Source organism: Salmo salar, chromosome 02 (genome assembly GCF_965601325.2).
Source record: "Salmo salar chromosome 02, fSalSal1, whole genome shotgun sequence".
Classification (NCBI taxonomy): domain Eukaryota; kingdom Metazoa; phylum Chordata; class Actinopteri; order Salmoniformes; family Salmonidae; genus Salmo; species Salmo salar.
The window spans coordinates 5152420-5171859 of NC_138292.1; the positions used below are offsets into that span (position 1 = coordinate 5152420).

General features: G+C 44.4%; 1 protein-coding gene across 4 annotated transcripts in view; it reads right to left on the reverse strand.

Moving 5' to 3' along the window:
* Nucleotides 1-19440, reverse strand: part of LOC106572945 (F-actin-uncapping protein LRRC16A) — a 190037-nt gene that overhangs the window by 24377 nt on the left and 146220 nt on the right. For all 4 annotated transcript variants that reach the window (XM_082959202.1, XM_082959203.1, XM_082959205.1 and 1 more), the window contains 5 exons: nucleotides 19247-19422; nucleotides 17265-17352; nucleotides 15976-16116; nucleotides 2527-2593; nucleotides 468-679 (listed from right to left, as the gene is read on the reverse strand). In XM_082959202.1, coding sequence (XP_082815328.1) covers nucleotides 468-679; nucleotides 2527-2593; nucleotides 15976-16116; nucleotides 17265-17352; nucleotides 19247-19422 — 684 coding nt within the window. The remainder of the gene's footprint in view (nucleotides 1-467; nucleotides 680-2526; nucleotides 2594-15975; nucleotides 16117-17264; nucleotides 17353-19246; nucleotides 19423-19440) is intronic.

The window sequence follows — 19440 nt, forward strand, 5'->3', positions numbered from 1 at the left end:
CAGGGTTGTTATAACACCATACCAATACAGGGTTGTTATAACACCATGACAATACAGGGTTGTTATAACACCATACCAATACAGGGTTGTTATAACACCATATCAATACAGGGTTGTTATAACACCATGACAATACAGGGTTGTTATAACACCATAACAATACAGGGTTGTTATAACACCATGACAATACAGGGTTGTTATAACACCATACCACTACAGGGTTGTTATAACACCAAGACAATACAGGGTTGTTATAACACATGACAGATAAACTACTTTATAAAGTAAGAAAGGGCTAGTTGTGTGTTTGAGAACAAGAGTAAAACTTTGTTCTAAAATAAACCCCATACTCACGCCAAAGGTTCTCACTCTGGGGTTCTTGTTAGAACTAAATCATTGACATCTACCTTATGGACTGTGCTGTTCTGCTCATTATCCCACCAGTAACTCACAGTGGTGATACTCACCGGTATCTTACTGGACTGCATCTTCTTGTTCCTGCGAGGCCGTAGTTTGGTGAAGTGCTGCAGCTTCTTGGCCTCGTCTGAGGGCAGTTCTCCCATGGCCCCTGACGGTCTCTTCTCTAACCTAGAGAGGCTAGGAGCAGGGGAAGGTGCAGGAGGGTCCTCTGTGTGGATAGGAACATCTTCCAGGGCCTTGTCAAGGTCAAACTCCATCTCTACAAGATCAGAGGTCGCAGGTTATAGACAGGTCAGAGGATTACATACTGTACATGGTGAGATAATTATGAATAAGTAAGCATTTTGCAGTTTAGGTGTATCATATTTAGTTAGTTCATACGTTTATTATCTTACTAGTAACACTATGTCATGAAACACACTTCACAAAACACATTTCTGCATTTATAAATGTCTTCTATCTAAAACATAGTTATATAAAACAAAAGAAGAAAACTCTCTGTCAGAACCTAAAACTAGAGGTATGTTATCTAGAGCCAGCTCTCTGTCAGAACCTAAAACTAGAGGTATGTTATCTAAACCAGCTCTCTGTCAGAACCTAAAACTAGAGGTATGTTATCTAAACCAGCTCTCTGTCAGAACCTAAAACTAGAGGTATGTTATCTAAACCAGCTCTCTGTCAGAACCTAAAACTAGAGGTATGTTATCTAAACCAGCTCTCTGTCAGAACCTAAAACTAGAGGTATGTTATCTAAACCAGCTCTCTGTCAGAACCTAAAACTAGAGGTATGTTATCTAAACCAGCTCTCTGTCAGAACCTAAAACTAGAGGTATGTTATCTAAACCAGCTCTCTGTCAGAACCTAAAACTAGAGGTATGTTATCTAAACCAGCTCTCTGTCAGAACCTAAAACTAGAGGTATGAATCTAAACCAGCTCTCTGTCAGAACCTAAAACTAGAGGTATGTTATCTAAACCAGCTCTCTGTCAGAACCTAAAACTAGAGGTATGTTATCTAAACCAGCTCTCTGTCAGAACCTAAAACTAGAGGTATGTTATCTAAACCAGCTCTCTGTCAGAACCTAAAACTAGAGGTATGTTATCTAAACCAGCTCTCTGTCAGAACCTAAAACTAGAGGTATGTTATCTAAACCAGCTCTCTGTCAGAACCTAAAACTAGAGGTATGTTATCTAGAGCCAGCTCTCTGTCAGAACCTAAAACTAGAGGTATGTTATCTAGAGCCAGCTCTCTGTCAGAACCTAAAACTAGAGGTATGTTATCTAAACCAGCTCTCTGTCAGAACCTAAAACTAGAGGTATGTTATCTAAACCAGCTCTCTGTCAGAACCTAAAACTAGAGGTATGTTATCTAGAGCCAGCTCTCTGTCAGAACCTAAAACTAGAGGTATGTTATCTAGAGCCAGCTCTCTGTCAGAACCTAAAACTAGAGGTATGTTATCTAAACCAGCTCTCTGTCAGAACCTAAAACTAGAGGTATGTTATCTAAACCAGCTCTCTGTCAGAACCTAAAACTAGAGGTATGTTATCTAAACCAGCTCTCTGTCAGAACCTAAAACTAGAGGTATGTTATCTAAACCAGCTCTCTGTCAGAACCTAAAACTAGAGGTATGTTATCTAAACCAGCTCTCTGTCAGAACCTAAAACTAGAGGTATGTTATCTAGAGCCAGCTCTCTGTCAGAACCTAAAACTAGAGGTATGTTATCTAAACCAGCTCTCTGTCAGAACCTAAAACTAGAGGTATGTTATCTAAACCAGCTCTCTGTCAGAACCTAAAACTAGAGGTATGTTATCTAGACCAGCTCTCTGTCAGAACCTAAAACTAGAGGTATGTTATCTAAACCAGCTCTCTGTCAGAACCTAAAACTAGAGGTATGTTATCTACAGCCAGCTCTCTGTCAGAACCTAAAACTAGAGGTGTGTTATCTAAACCAGCTCTCTGTCAGAACCTAAAACTAGAGGTATGTTATCTAGTTCATTATTTATCAGCTTCTAGTACAGGCAGTAGTAACACAACAACAATCTGTCATGGTCCACACGTCACAACGTTGATCTGATACTAGCTGTCTGCTTGGTCGAGGAGACTCACCGAAGGCACGAGAAACTGGACGGAGCATTCTACTGTGGATGCTTTTCCTCTTGGACTTGGGAGTCATCTGGAAAGAACACAGATATTTACTCATAAGAGACGCCATAACTACTATCACCAAAACCTTCTGATACTCAGCCAGCCCTCTTACAGTAGACTGGGATGTCCATCTTCATCCACAGACACAAAACACACTTCACTGAGTGTAATGTGTCAATGCTGCATTTGAATTCAACACATCATTTCAATACTAGTTTGCGTAAAAGATGAAGTGATCTTTATCTTGTTCGGTTTTTCCCCTCTCGCTACCAAAACAAAACCAAACCAAAAATGAGGACAGAACACTAACTAACAGGAGATGTGTACTGCTGCATCAATATTGACAGGACAGAACACTAACTGACAGGAGATGTGTACTGCTGCATCAATATTGACAGGACAGAACACTAACTAACAGGAGATGTGTACTGCTGCATCAATATTGACAGGACAGAACACTAACTAACAGGAGATGTGTACTGCTGCATCAATATTGACAGGACAGAACACTAACTAACAGGAGATGTGTACTGCTGCATCAATATTGACAGGACAGAACACTAACTAACAGGAGATGTGTACTGCTGCATCAATATTGACAGGACAGAACACTAACTAACAGGAGATGTGTACTGCTGCATCAATATTGACAGGACAGAACACTAACTAACAGGAGATGTGTACTGCTGCATCAATATTGACAGGACAGAACACTAACAGGAGATGTGTACTGCTGCATCAATATTGACAGGACAGAACACTAACTAACAGGAGATGTGTACTGCTGCATCAATATTGACAGGACAGAACACTAACTAACAGGAGATGTGTACTGCTGCATCAATATTGACAGGACAGAACACTAACTAACAGGAGATGTGTACTGCTGCATCAATATTGACAGGACAGAACACTAACTAACAGGAGATGTGTACTGCTGCATCAATATTGACAGGACAGAACACTAACTAACAGGAGATGTGTACTGCTGCATCAATATTGACAGGACAGAACACTAACTAACAGGAGATGTAAGCATAACTCTAACGGCAACCTTTAAAAGTCCTGACCATTACCCTAAATGACATTTCACATCCCCACTCTTTACACACTGAATGAGATTTTTTTAAAATCATAAAACACGAGGGTGAAACAATAATAAAGCTTTGTGCTAGAGATGTGATACACTTGGCCAGCTCTTTTTAACTGGAGAGAAAGAGAGAAAGAGAGAGAGAGCCAGAGAGAGAGAGAGCCAGAGAGAGAGAGAGACAGAGCCAGAGAGAGAGCGAGAGAAAGAGAGCCAGAGAGAGAGTGAGAAAAAGAGAGCCAGAGAGAGAGAGAGAGAGAGCCAGAGAGAGAGAGACAGAGAGAGAGAGACAGAGAGAGAGAGACAGAGAGAGAGAGACAGAGAGAGAGAGCCAGAGAGAGAGAGAGAGAGAGAGCCAGAGAGAGAGAGACAGAGAGAGAGAGACAGAGAGAGAGAGCCAGAGAGAGAGAGAGAGAGAGCCAGAGAGAGAGAGCCAGAGAGAGAGAGACAGAGAGAGAGAGACAGAGAGAGAGAGCCAGAGAGAGAGAGAGAGAGAGAGAGAGAGAGAGCCAGAGAGAGAGACAGAGAGAGAGAGAGCGCCAGAGAGAGAGAGAGAGGAGAGCCAGAGAGAGAGACAGAGAGAGAGAGAGCGCCAGAGAGAGAGAGAGAGAGAGCCAGAGAGAGAGACAGAGAGAGAGAGAGCGCCAGAGAGAGAGAGCGAGAGCTCTTGGCCAGTACCATCCAGATCTCCTTGGTTATTTCATCTTTCAGGATCTGAGCCCTTGGTCACAAAACTACTTCTAATCAGTATCTCTGATACAATAACTGTCTGTTCCCCATCACCCCAGCATAACCATAATCCTCTTTCCTATCAGATATATATCATACAGTATCAACACAATCATCTATGGATGCTTCTCATGAATATACCAGAGAGGGAGATTTGACACACAGTGAGTGAAGTGAAGACAACAGTATTTCAGGTGACATTGTGACACTGTGTGTGACATCATGACCAGGTGAACATGGAACACAACATGTGGTGTTCCAGCAGTGCAGTGTGGAATGATGCAATGAGGGAGGGGTATTGCATCAGGAGTTTGACAAGCAAATACTTGCAACAAGATATGATCTCTCCCCGCGCCGGGCCCCACTGTCCTATCTCCCCGCGCCAGGCCCCACTGTCCTATCTCCCCGCGTCAGGCCCCACTGTCCTATCTCCCCGCGCCAGGCCCCACTGTCCTATCTCCCCGCGCCAGGCCCCACTGTCCTATCTCACCGCTTCAGGCCCCACTGTCCTATCTCCCCGCGCCAGGCCCCACTGTCCTATCTCCCCGCGCCAGGCCCCACTGTCCTATCTCCCCGCGTCAGGCCCCACTGTCCTCTCTCCCCGCGTCAGGCCCCACTGTCCTCTCTCCCCGCGCCAGGCCCCACTGTCCTCTCTCCCCGCGCCAGGCCCCACTGTCCTCTCTCCCCGCGCCAGGCCCCACTGTCCTCTCTCCCCGCGCCAGGCCCCACTGTCCTCTCTCCCCGCGCCAGGCCCCACTGTCCTCTCTCCCCGCGCCAGGCCCCACTGTCCTCTCTCCCCGCGCCAGGCCCCACTGTCCTCTCTCCGCGTGTCAGGCCCCACTGTCCCATCTCACCGCGCCAGGCCCCACTGTCCTCTCTCACCGCGCCAGGCCCCACTGTCCTCTCTCCCCGCGCCAGGCCCCACTGTCCTCTCTCCCCGCGCCAGGCCCCACTGTCCTCTCTCCCCGCGCCAGGCCCCACTGTCCTCTCTCCCCGCGCCAGGCCCCACTGTCCTCTCTCACCGCGTCAGGCCCCACTGTCCTCTCTCCCCGCGCCAGGCCCCACTGTCCTCTCTCCCCGCGCCAGGCCCCACTGTCCTCTCTCCCCGCGCCAGGCCCCACTGTCCTCTCTCCCCGCGCCAGGCCCCACTGTCCTCTCTCCCCGCGCTTCAGGCCCCACTGTCCTCTCTCCCCGCGCTTCAGGCCCCACTGTCCCATCTCTCCGCGCTTCAGGCCCCACTGTCCCATCTCTCCGCTTCAGGCCCCACTGTCCCATCTCTCCGCTTCAGGCCCCACTGTCCCATCTCACCGCATCAGGCCCCACTGTCCCATCTCACCGCATCAGGCCCCACTGTCCTATCTCACCGCGCCAGGCCCCACTGTCCTATCTCACCGCGTCAGGCCCCACTGTCCTATCTCACCGCATCAGGCCCCACTGTCCTATCTCACCGCGCCAGGCCCCACTGTCCTATCTCACCGCGCCAGGCCCCACTGTCCTATCTCACCGCGCCAGGCCCCACTGTCCTATCTCACCGCGTCAGGCCCCACTGTCCTATCTCACCGCATCAGGCCCCACTGTCCTATCTCACCGCGCCAGGCCCCACTGTCCTATCTCACCGCGTCAGGCCCCACTGTCCTATCTCACCGCGTCAGGCCCCACTGTCCTATCTCACCGCGCCAGGCCCCACTGTCCTATCTCCCCGCGTCAGGCCCCACTGTCCTATCTCCCCGCGTCAGGCCCCACTGTCCTCTCTCCCCGCGCCAGGCCCCACTGTCCTCTCTCCCCGCGCCAGGCCCCACTGTCCTCTCTCCCCGCGCCAGGCCCCACTGTCCTCTCTCCCCGCGCCAGGCCCCACTGTCCTCTCTCCCCGCGCCAGGCCCCACTGTCCTCTCTCCCCGCGCCAGGCCCCACTGTCCTCTCTCCCCGCGCCAGGCCCCACTGTCCTATCTCACCGCGTCAGGCCCCACTGTCCTATCTCACCGCGTCAGGCCCCACTGTCCTATCTCACCGCGTCAGGCCCCACTGTCCTATCTCACCGCGTCAGGCCCCACTGTCCTCTCTCACTGTGTCAGGCCCCACACGCTCACCATCTGACAGATAAAAACTCTTGTGTCTTGTTCAAAAGATGCTTTTCATCAAATCCTGTTTCAGTGCCAACAGAGATTTTCATCTCTTGAAGAGATTAAAATGGCCTCAATCTCTAACCGGACCAGGTCTGAACCAACAGATCCAACTCAGTAGTCAGTTCACGTTGGGCCAGGCTGGGCAGAGAGGGAGGCAAGGGAGGGAGAGAGGCAGGGGAGGAAGGGAAGAGTGGAGGGGAGGGCTAGTGTCTGTCGGGCCAGTTTCCCCTCAGGGCTGCCACATTCTGATGGCTCAGATAAAATGAGAGAGAGAGAGAGAGAGAGAGAGAGAGAGAGAGAGAGAGAGAGAGAGAGAGAGAGAGAGAGAGAGAGAGAGAGAGAGAGAGAGAGGACTGAACAAGGATGGTCTTTGTGTTACTGTACCAGCTAGTGGACAGACAGACATACAGAACAGGGTGGGTGAGAGAAAGACTGAAAAATAGTGAGAGAGTCGAGAGTTACTTACACTGGTGCAGCATAGAGTCTCCATGATGCAAAGGTTGAAAGAGAAGGAGGGAAGGAAGGAAGGAAAGAAGGAAAGAAGGAAAGAAGGAGGAAAGAAGGAAGGAAGGAAAGAAGGAAAGAAGGAAGGAAGGAAGGAAGGAAGGAAGGAAGGAAGGAAGGAAGGAAGGAAGGAAGGAAGGAACGAAGTAAGGAAGGAAGGAAGGAAGGAAGGAAGGAAGGAAGGAAGGAAGGAAGGAAGGAAGGAAGGAAGGAAGGAAGGAAGGAAGGAAGGAAGGAAGGAAGGAAGGAAGGAAGGAAGGAAGGAAGGAGAGAAAAGAGCAGAAAAGAAGGGAAAGGAGAGAAGATAAAGGCTCAATGAATTCAGAAGAAAAATGAAAAGACACTGGAGAGAGAGAGAGAACTCTATAGGTAGATCATTAGAGAGAGAGAACTCTATAGGTAGATCATTAGAGAGAGAGAGAGAACTCTATAGGTAGATCATTAGAGAGAGAGAGAGAACTCTATAGGTAGATCATTAGAGAGAGAGAACTCTATAGGTAGATCATTAGAGAGAGAGAACTCTATAGGTAGATCATTAGAGAGAGAGAACTCTATAGGTAGATCATTAGAGAGAGAGAGAGAACTCTATAGGTAGATCATTAGAGAGAGAGAGAGAACTCTATAGGTAGATCATTAGAGAGAGAGAACTCTATAGGTAGATCATTAGAGAGAGAGAACTCTATAGGTAGATCATTAGAGAGAGAGAACTCTATAGGTAGATCATTAGAGAGAGAGAGAGAACTCTATAGGTAGATCATTAGAGAGAGAGAACTCTATAGGTAGATCATTAGAGAGAGAGAACTCTATAGGTAGATCATTAGAGAGAGAGAACTCTATAGGTAGATCATTAGAGAGAGAGAACTCTATAGGTAGATCATTAGAGAGAGAGAACTCTATAGGTAGATCATTAGAGAGAGAGAACTCTATAGGTAGATCATTAGAGAGAGAGAGAACTCTATAGGTAGATCATTAGAGAGAGAGAGAGAACTCTATAGGTAGATCATTAGAGAGAGAGAGAACTCTATAGGTAGATCATTAGAGAGAGAGAGAGAACTCTATAGGTAGATCATTAGAGAGAGAGAGAACTCTATAGGTAGATCATTAGAGAGAGAGAACTCTATAGGTAGATCATTAGAGAGAGAGAACTCTATAGGTAGATCATTAGAGAGAGAGAACTCTATAGGTAGATCATTAGAGAGAGAGAGAACTCTATAGGTAGATCATTAGAGAGAGAGAGAACTCTATAGGTAGATCATTAGAGAGAGAGAACTCTATAGGTAGATCATTAGAGAGAGAGAGAACTCTATAGGTAGATCATTAGAGAGAGAGAGAGAACTCTATAGGTAGATCATTAGAGAGAGAGAGAACTCTATAGGTAGATCATTAGAGAGAGAGAGAGAACTCTATAGGTAGATCATTAGAGAGAGAGAACTCTATAGGTAGATCATTGGAGAGAGAGAGAGAACTCTATAGGTAGATCATTAGAGAGAGAGAGAGACTCTATAGGTAGATCATTAGAGAGAGAGAGAACTCTATAGGTAGATCATTAGAGAGAGAGAACTCTATAGGTAGATCATTAGAGAGAGAGAACTCTATAGGTAGATCATTAGAGAGAGAGAGAACTCTATAGGTAGATCATTAGAGAGAGAGAGAGAACTCTATAGGTAGATCATTAGAGAGAGAGAGAGAACTCTATAGGTAGATCATTAGAGAGAGAGAGAGAACTCTATAGGTAGATCATTAGAGAGAGAGAGAACTCTATAGGTAGATCATTAGAGAGAGAGAGAGAACTCTATAGGTAGATCATTAGAGAGAGAGAGAACTCTATAGGTAGATCATTAGAGAGAGAGAACTCTATAGGTAGATCATTAGAGAGAGAGAACTCTATAGGTAGATCATTAGAGAGAGAGAACTCTATAGGTAGATCATTAGAGAGAGAGAACTCTATAGGTAGATCATTAGAGAGAGAGAGAACTCTATAGGTAGATCATTAGAGAGAGAGAGAGAACTCTATAGGTAGATCATTAGAGAGAGAGAGAGAACTCTATAGGTAGATCATTAGAGAGAGAGAGAACTCTATAGGTAGATCATTAGAGAGAGAGAACTCTATAGGTAGATCATTAGAGAGAGAGAGAGAACTCTATAGGTAGATCATTGAGAGAGAGAGAGAACTCTATAGGTAGATCATTAGAGAGAGAGAGAGAACTCTATAGGTAGATCATTAGAGAGAGAGAACTCTATAGGTAGATCATTAGAGAGAGAGAACTCTATAGGTAGATCATTAGAGAGAGAGAACTCTATAGGTAGATCATTAGAGAGAGAGAACTCTATAGGTAGATCATTAGAGAGAGAGAGAACTCTATAGGTAGATCATTAGAGAGAGAGAGAGAACTCTATAGGTAGATCATTAGAGAGAGAGAGAACTCTATAGGTAGATCATTAGAGAGAGAGAACTCTATAGGTAGATCATTAGAGAGAGAGAGAACTCTATAGGTAGATCATTAGAGAGAGAGAGAACTCTATAGGTAGATCATTAGAGAGAGAGAGAGAACTCTATAGGTAGATCATTAGAGAGAGAGAGAACTCTATAGGTAGATCATTAGAGAGAGAGAGAACTCTATAGGTAGATCATTGAGAGAGAGAGAACTCTATAGGTAGATCATTAGAGAGAGAGAGAACTCTATAGGTAGATCATTAGAGAGAGAGAACTCTATAGGTAGATCATTAGAGAGAGAGAACTCTATAGGTAGATCATTAGAGAGAGAGAGAACTCTATAGGTAGATCATTAGAGAGAGAGAGAGAACTCTATAGGTAGATCATTAGAGAGAGAGAGAGACTCTATAGGTAGATCATTAGAGAGAGAGAACTCTATAGGTAGATCATTAGAGAGAGAGAACTCTATAGGTAGATCATTAGAGAGAGAGAGAGAACTCTATAGGTAGATCATTAGAGAGAGAGAGAACTCTATAGGTAGATCATTAGAGAGAGAGAGAGAACTCTATAGGTAGATCATTAGAGAGAGAGAGAGAACTCTATAGGTAGATCATTAGAGAGAGAGAACTCTATAGGTAGATCATTAGAGAGAGAGAACTCTATAGGTAGATCATTAGAGAGAGAGAACTCTATAGGTAGATCATTAGAGAGAGAGAACTCTATAGGTAGATCATTAGAGAGAGAGAACTCTATAGGTAGATCATTAGAGAGAGAGAACTCTATAGGTAGATCATTAGAGAGAGAGAACTCTATAGGTAGATCATTAGAGAGAGAGAACTCTATAGGTAGATCATTAGAGAGAGAGAACTCTATAGGTAGATCATTAGAGAGAGAGAGAGAACTCTATAGGTAGATCATTAGAGAGAGAGAGAACTCTATAGGTAGATCATTAGAGAGAGAGAACTCTATAGGTAGATCATTAGAGAGAGAGAACTCTATAGGTAGATCATTAGAGAGAGAGAACTCTATAGGTAGATCATTAGAGAGAGAGAACTCTATAGGTAGATCATTAGAGAGAGAGAACTCTATAGGTAGATCATTAGAGAGAGAGAACTCTATAGGTAGATCATTAGAGAGAGAGAGAACTCTATAGGTAGATCATTAGAGAGAGAGAGAACTCTATAGGTAGATCATTAGAGAGAGAGAGAGAACTCTATAGGTAGATCATTAGAGAGAGAGAACTCTATAGGTAGATCATTAGAGAGAGAGAACTCTATAGGTAGATCATTAGAGAGAGAGAGAACTCTATAGGTAGATCATTAGAGGAGAGAGAACTCTATAGGTAGATCATTAGAGAGAGAGAGAACTCTATAGGTAGATCATTAGAGAGAGAGAGAACTCTATAGGTAGATCATTGAGAGAGAGAGAACTCTATAGGTAGATCATTAGAGAGAGAGAGAACTCTATAGGTAGATCATTAGAGAGAGAGAACTCTATAGGTAGATCATTAGAGAGAGAGAGAACTCTATAGGTAGATCATTAGAGAGAGAGAACTCTATAGGTAGATCATTAGAGAGAGAGAACTCTATAGGTAGATCATTAGAGAGAGAGAGAGAACTCTATAGGTAGATCATTAGAGAGAGAGAGAACTCTATAGGTAGATCATTAGAGAGAGAGAACTCTATAGGTAGATCATTAGAGAGAGAGAGAACTCTATAGGTAGATCATTAGAGAGAGAGAACTCTATAGGTAGATCATTAGAGAGAGAGAGAGAGAGAGAGAACTCAAGGCTGGAAGGTTAAAGCTTATTCAGGTAAACAATGAGATGGAATCCATTTGAAATGCTTTGGGACATTAACCCAGAGCCGTGTAAATGGCTGTGGTTTAACCTATTAGGACAACAACCAGATCATATCTACCACTACAGGGAGAAAAACACCTCCCATGTGAGTGGCAGGGTAGCAGGGTTGTATTCATTAGTGTTTACCAAAGCAAAACGTTTCAAAACATTGTGCAACAAAAAATGTAAAAACAAGTGTTTCTTACTGGACAAATTCAGATAAAAACCTTCCGTTTCAAGATGTTGTCTTTGGTTTCATGCCTAGTGAATAAGACCCAGGCCTCTCTGTGAGTGTATCACTGATGTACGCCGCTACAAAGACGGGCAGTAATGCTGCTCTTAATGAGATTAATTTAGACAGGAAACACAGGCAGCCTTGATGAAAGGACTTAATTAATACACTACTTAGGGAGGGAGGGAGGATGGGAGGAGAGAGGATAGGAGGGATGGAGGAATGGAGGAGAGATGATGGGAGGGAGGGAGAGAGAGAGGGAGGATGGGAGGAGAGAGGATAGGAGGGATGGAGGAATGGAGGAGAGATGATGGGAGGGAGGGAGGATGGGAGGAGAGAGGATAGGAGGGATGGAGGAATGGAGGAGAGATGATGGGAGGGAGGGAGAGAGAGAGGGAGGATGGGAGGAGAGAGGATAGGAGGGATGGAGGAATGGAGGAGAGATGATGGGAGGGAGGGAGGGAGGGAGGGAGGATGGGAGGAGAGAGGATAGGAGGGATGGAGGAATGGAGGAGAGATGATGGGAGGGAGGGAGGATGGGAGGAGAGAGGATAGGAGGGATGGAGGAATGGAGGAGATATGATAGGAGGGAGGGAAGGAGAGAGGATGGGAGGGAAGGAGAGAGGATGGGAGGGAAGGAGAGAGGATGGGAGAGAGGGAGGGAGGAAGGGAGGGAGGAAGGGAGAGAGGATGGGAGGGAGGGAGGGAGGGAGGAAAGTTAATTAACCATATGGAGGCTATAGGTACAAGAGAGGTATAGGTCTTCTCCTGTCCAAACCTTGAATGGATGAATCCAACCCCATCTCTTTAATGGCTGTGTAATCCAGCCCCATCTCTTTAATGGCTGTGTAATCCAGCCACATCTCTTTAATGGCTGTGTAATCCAGCCCCATCTCTTTAATGGCTGTGTAATCCAGCCCCATCTCTTTAATGGCTGCGTAATCCAGCCCCATCTCTTTAATGGCTGCGTAATCCAGCCCCATCTCTTTAATGGCTGTGTAATCCAGCCCCATCTCTTTAATGGCTGTGTAATCCAGCCCCATCTCTTTAATGGTTGTGTAATCCAGCCCCATCTCTTTAATGGCTGTGTAATGCAGCCCCATCTCTTTAATGGCTGTGTAATCCAGCCCCATCTCTTTAATGGCTGTGTAATCCAGCCCCATCTCTTTAATGGCTGTGTAATCCAACCCCATATCTTGAATGGCTGTGTAATGCAGCCCCATCTCTTTAATGGCTGTGTAATCCAGCCCCATCTCTTTAATGGCTGTGTAATCCAGCCCCATCTCTTTAATGGCTGTGTAATCCAGCCCCATCTCTTTAACGTCTTCGGGCTAGGGGGCAGTATTCGGAAGTTTGGGTGAATGAGGTGCCCAAAGTAAACTGCCTGTTACTCAGGCCCAGAAGCTAGGATATGCATATAATTGATATTGGATAGAAAACACAAAATTTTACAAAACTGTTAAAATAATGTCTGTGAGTATAACAGAACTGATGTAATCCAGTGTAATCCTGTGGTGCGATATTCAAATACCTTAGAAATGCTATTACTTCAATTTCTCAAACATATGACTATTTTACACCATTTTAAAGCCAAGACTCTCGTTAATCTAACCACACTGTCCGATTTCAAAAAGGCTTTACAACAAAAGCAAAACATTAGATTATGTCAGCAGAGTACCCAGCCAGAAATAATCAGACACCCATTTTTCAAGCAAGCATATAATGTCACATAAACCCAAACCACAGCTAAATGCAGCACTAACCTTTGATGATCTTCATCAGATGACAACCCTAGGACATTATGTTATACAATACATGCATGTTTTGCTCAATCAAGTTCATATTTATATCAAAAAACAGCTTTTTACATTAGCATGTGACTAGCATGTGACTAGCATTCCCACCGAACACTTCCGGTGAATTTACTAAATTACTCACGATAAACGTTCACAAAAAACATAACAATAATTTTAAGAATTATAGATACAGAACTCCTATATGCACTCGCTATGTCTGATTTTAAAATAGCTTTTCGGTGAAAGCACATTTTGCAATATTCTGAGTAGATAGCCCGGCATCACAGGGCTAGCTATTTAGACACCCAGCAAGTTTAGCACTCACCAAAGTCAGATTTACTATAAGAAAAATTGTATTACCTTTGCTGTTCTTCGTCAGAATGCACTCCCAGGACTTCTACTTCAATAACAAATGTTGGTTTGGTCCCAAATAATCAATTTCTAAGGTATTTGAATAACGCGCCACGGGATTCAACTGGCTGTTGAGTAGGTGGGACGATTTCGTCCCACTGGCCCTAGAGAAGTTAATGGCTGTGTAATCCAGCCCCATCTCTTTAATGGCTGTGTAATCCAACCCCATCTCTTTAATGGCTGCGTAATCCAACCCCATCTCTTTAATGGCTGTGTAATCCAGCCCCATCTCTTTAATGGCTGTGTAATCCAGCCCCATCTCTTTAATGGCTGTGTAATCCAGCCCCATCTATTTAATGGCTGTGTAATCCAACCCCATCCTCTTTAATGGCTGTGTAATCCAGCCCCATCTCTTTAAATGGCTGTGTAAACAACAGCAGACACGACCAAGCAGTAGCCAATAAGACAATAGGATGAATCCCTTAGAACCATCCTACCATAATGAATCAACCTCCTTATCCTACCTATCCTACCATAATAAATTAACCTCCTATCTTACCATCCTTCCATAATGAATCAACCTCTCTATTCTACCATCCTACCATAATGAATCAACCTCCCTATCCTACCATAATGAATTAACCTCCCTATTTTACCATTTTACCATAATGAATCAACCTCCCTATCTTACCATAATGAATCAACCTCCCTATCCTACCATAATGAATCAACCTCCCGATCTTACCATCCTACCATAATGAATCAACCTCCCGATCTTACCATCCTACCATAATGAATCAACCTCCCTATCCTACCATAATAAATTAACCTCCCTATTTTACCATTTTAGCATAATGAATCAACCTCCCTATCTTACCTTCCTACCATAATGAATCAACCTCCCTATCTTACCTTCCTACCATAATGAATCAACCTCCCTATCCTACCATAATGAATCAACCTCCCGATCTTACCATCCTACCATAATGAATCAACCTCCCGATCTTACCATCCTACCATAATGAATCAACCTCCCTATCCTACCATAATAAATTAACCTCCCTATTTTACCATTTTAGCATAATGAATCAACCTCCCTATCTTACCACAATGAATCAACCTCCCTATCTTACCATGCTACCATAATGAATCAATCTCCCTGTCTTACCATCGTACCATAATGAATCAACCTCCATATTCTACCATCTTACCATAATGAATCAACCTCCCTATCCTACCATCATGAAAATAACCCCCCTATCCTACCATCCTACCATAATGAATCAACCTCCCTATCCTACCATCATGAAAATCAACCCCCCGATCCTACCATCCTACCATAATGAATCAACCTCCCTATCTTACCATCTACCATAATGAATCAACCTCCCTATCTTACCATCCTACCATAATGAATCAACCTCCCTATCTTACCATCCTACCATAATGAATCAACCTCCCTATCCTACCATAATGAATCAACCTCCCTATCTTACCATCCTACCATAATGAATCAACCTCCCTATCCTACCATCTTACCATAATGAATCAACCTCCCTATCCTACCATAATTAATCCACCTCCCTATCCTACCATAATGAATCAACCTCCCTATCCTACCATCCTACCATAATGAATCAACCTCCCTATCCTACCATAATGAATCAACCTCCCTATCCTACCATCCTACCATAATGAATCAACCTCCCTATCCTACAATCTTACCATAATGAATCAACCTCCCTATCCTACCATAATGAATCAACCTCCCTATCCTACCATAATGAATCAACCTCCCTATCCTACCATCCTACCATAATGAATCAACCTCCCTATCCTACAATCTTACCATAATGAATCAACCTCCCTATCCTACCATAATGAATCAACCTCCCTATCCTACCATAATGAATCAACCTCCCTATCCTACCATCCTACCATAATGAATCAACCTCCCTATCCTACAATCTTACCATAATGAATCAACCTCCCTATCCTACCATAATGAATCAACCTCCCTATCCTACCATAATGAATCAACCTCCCTATCTAACCATGGCCAGTAGGCACAGCATGAGGACCTGCTAATTCATTACAGTTAGATAGAACCAGTTAACCTTAATGGTAGACTAAGGATTTTGGCCTTTCAGGACGATAACCAGACATGAGCCAAGGTTAGCTCATCTCCCTGTAACACTCAGTCTGAGATTAGACATGTCTGGAACCCCAAATGAGTGGGGAACCCATGACAGGAAACAGAATGAACAGGATCCTGGCCCTCACACAAAACATATGGTCGTGTAGTGTAGTGTACCATGCATGTCTCCAGGTCCTCCAGCCTTTCTGCCTCATTCAGCTCCGTGGTGGCCCGTTTAGGAGCCCTCTCCTCGGGTACGTCCAGGTCCACAGACTCCTGCTGGACCAGAGGATGCTCCTTCCTCACCAGGTGGTCAGCCTAGGGGGGAGCAAGACATAATGAATATCACACTACTATTACTGTTACTATAGTCACTATTACTGTTACTTTGGTCACTGTTACTATGTTCACTGGTACTGTTACTACGGTCACTATTACTGTCACTATGTTCACTATTACTGTTACTACGGTCACTATTACTGTCACTATGTCCACTATTACTGTTACTACGGTCACTATTACTGTCACTATGTCCACTATTACTGTTACTTTGGTCACTATTACTGTTACTATGGTCACTATTACTGTTACTATAGTCACTATTACTGTTACTATGGTCACTGTTACTATGTTCACTATTACTGTTACTATAGTCACTATTACTGTTACTATGTTAGAATTTTACAGAATATTCAAGCTAATGTGTTGTCATGGTTATCATGAGTAGTGATGTGTTGTCATGGTTATCATGAGTAGTAATGTGTTGTCATGGTTATCATGAGTAGTAATGTGTTGTCATGGTTATCATGAGTAGTGATGTGTTGTCATGGTTATCATGAGTAGTGATGTGTTGTCATGGTTATTATGAGTAGTGATGTGTTGTCATGTTATCATGAGTAGTGATGTGTTGTCATGAGTAGTGATGTGTTGTCATGGTTACCATGAGTAGTGATGTGTTTTCATGTTATCATGACTAGTGATGTGTTGTCATGGTTACCATGAGTAGCGATGTGTTGTCATGGTTACCATGAGTAGTGATGTGTTGTCGTGTTATCATGAGTAGTGATGTGTTGTCATGGTTACCAAGAGTAGTGATGTGTTGTCATGAGTCGTGATGTGTTGTCATGGTTACCATGAGTAGTGATGTGTTGTCATGGTTATCATGAGTAGTGATGTGTTGTCATGTTATCATGAGTCGTGATGTGTTGTCATGGTTACCATGAGTAGTGATGTGTTGTCATGGTTACCATGAGTAGTGATGTGTTGTCATGGTTACCATGAGTAGTGATGTGTTGTCATGGTTATCATGAGTAGTGATGTGTTGTCATGTTATCATGAGTCGTGATGTGTTGTCATGGTTACCATGAGTAGTGATGTGTTGTCATGGTTACCATGAGTAGTGATGTGTTGTCATGGTTACCATGAGTAGTGATTGCACTGTATCTCCAGGCATGATTAAGACTCACCAGTGTGTGCTGAGAGCCAGACAGGGCTTCTAGGATCTCATCTACGATACGGTCTGAGAGGAAGGAAGCCAGGCTCAGTTTTACCTCACTAGGAGAGACACAGAGGGGTGAAGAGGAGAGAAACAGAGGGATGAAGTAAGAAAAAGGAGAGATGCTTCATTCATTCCCACTTCACAGGGTCAACACTGAGGCAAGGCTGTGTGGGCCATCAGACCAGCAGGCTGTGAACAACCCTGTGGCGTTCTAAATGACAGTGTGAATCTACACTAGAAGGATAGAGACCTGCACACTGTCCAACTACAGGACCAATAAGTGGGGCTCTAACAATCAGGGCCACTGCTATGAGCAGAACACAGACAGTGACAGAGGATACAGACAGACACGTCATCTCTGTAGATAACACAATACCAGGATACTGCTTCTCAATGTACTCAGGCTTGTCAGCCAGAGGCCCTAGTTCATTCAGCCAAGACAACAAGGACATCGAGGTTAGTGATTTCAGGACAACAGCAAAAATAATGGTGAATTTTAGCAACGTTAGAAAGTTGGGACACCGTTAGTGTGGAGTAAAGTGTCTTGCCATATACAGTGAGGGAAAAAAGTATTTGATCCCCTGCTGATTTTGTACGTTTGCCCACTGACAAAGAAATGATCAGTCTATAATTTTAATGGTAGGCTGATTTGAACAGTGAGAGACAGAATAACAACAAAAAAATCCAGAAAAATGCATCTTAAAAATGTTAGAAATTGATTTGCATTTTAATGAGGGAAATAAGTATTTGACCCCCTCTCAATCAGAAAGATTTCTGGCTCCCAGATGTCTTTTATACAGGTAACGAGCTGAGATTAGGAGCACACTCTTAAAGGGAGTGCTCCTAATCTCAGCCTGTTACCTGTATAAAAGAAACCTGTCCACAGAAGCAATCAATCAATCAGATTCCAAACTCCCCACCATGGCCAAGACCAAAGAGCTCTCCAAGGATGTCAGGGACAAGATTGTAGACCTACACAAGGCTGGAATGGGCTACAAGACCATCGCCAAGCAGCTTGGTGAGAAGGTGACAACATTTGGTGCGATTATTCGCAAATGTAAGAAACACAAAAGAACTGTCAATCTCCCTCGGCCTGGGGCTCCATGCAAGATCTCACCTCGTGGAGTTGCAATGATCATGAGAGCGGTGAGGAATCAGCCCAGAACTACACGGGAGGATCTTGTCAATGATTTCAAGGCAGCTGGGACCATAGTCACCAAGAAAACAATTGGTAAAACACTATGCCGTGAAGGACTGAAATCCTGTAGCGCCCGCAAGGTCCCCCTGCTCAAGAAAGCACATATACATGCCGTCTGAAGTTTGCCAATGAACATCTGAATGATTCAGAGGACAACTGGGTGAAAGTGTGGTGGTCAGATGAGACCAAAATGGAGCTCTTTGGCATCAACTCAACTCGCCGTGTTTGGAGGAGGAGGAATGCTGCCTATGACCCCAAGAACACCATCCCCACTGTCAAACATGGAGGTGGAAACATTATGCTTTGGGGGTGTTTTTCTGCTAAGAGGACAGGATAACTTCACCGCATCGAAGGGACGATGGACGGGGCCATGTACCGTCAAATCTTGGGTGAGAACCTCCTTCCCTCAGCCAGGGCATTGAAAATGGGTCGTGGATGGGTATTCCAGCATGACAATGACCCAAAACACACGGCCAAGGCAACAAAGGAGTGGCTCAAGAAGAAGCACATTAAGGTCCTGGAGTGGCCTAGCCAGTCTCCAGACCTTAATCTCATAGAAAATCTGTGGAGGGAGCTGAAGGTTCGAGTTGCCAAATGTCAGCCTCGAAACCTTAATGACTTGGAGAAGATCTACAAAGAGGAGGAAATTATAGACTGATCATTTCTTTGTCAGTGGGCAAACGTACAAAATCAGCAGGGGATCAAATACTTTTTTCCCTCACTGTATACACATCAATCAACTCTAGTCTCACCTGATCTTGTTGATGATGTCGACTCCAGACTGTTCCAGCAGGGTGTTCTTGACGAAGCTACGGGGGACCACCATCTTAGCTGTGCTGGCTTTGATCAGGTCCTGACGAAGGTTAGTCTTCCTCATCACATGGGGACAGAGACCCTCCGCAGCATCCACCATGGACTCCAACAGACTCTGATGGAGGAAATACAT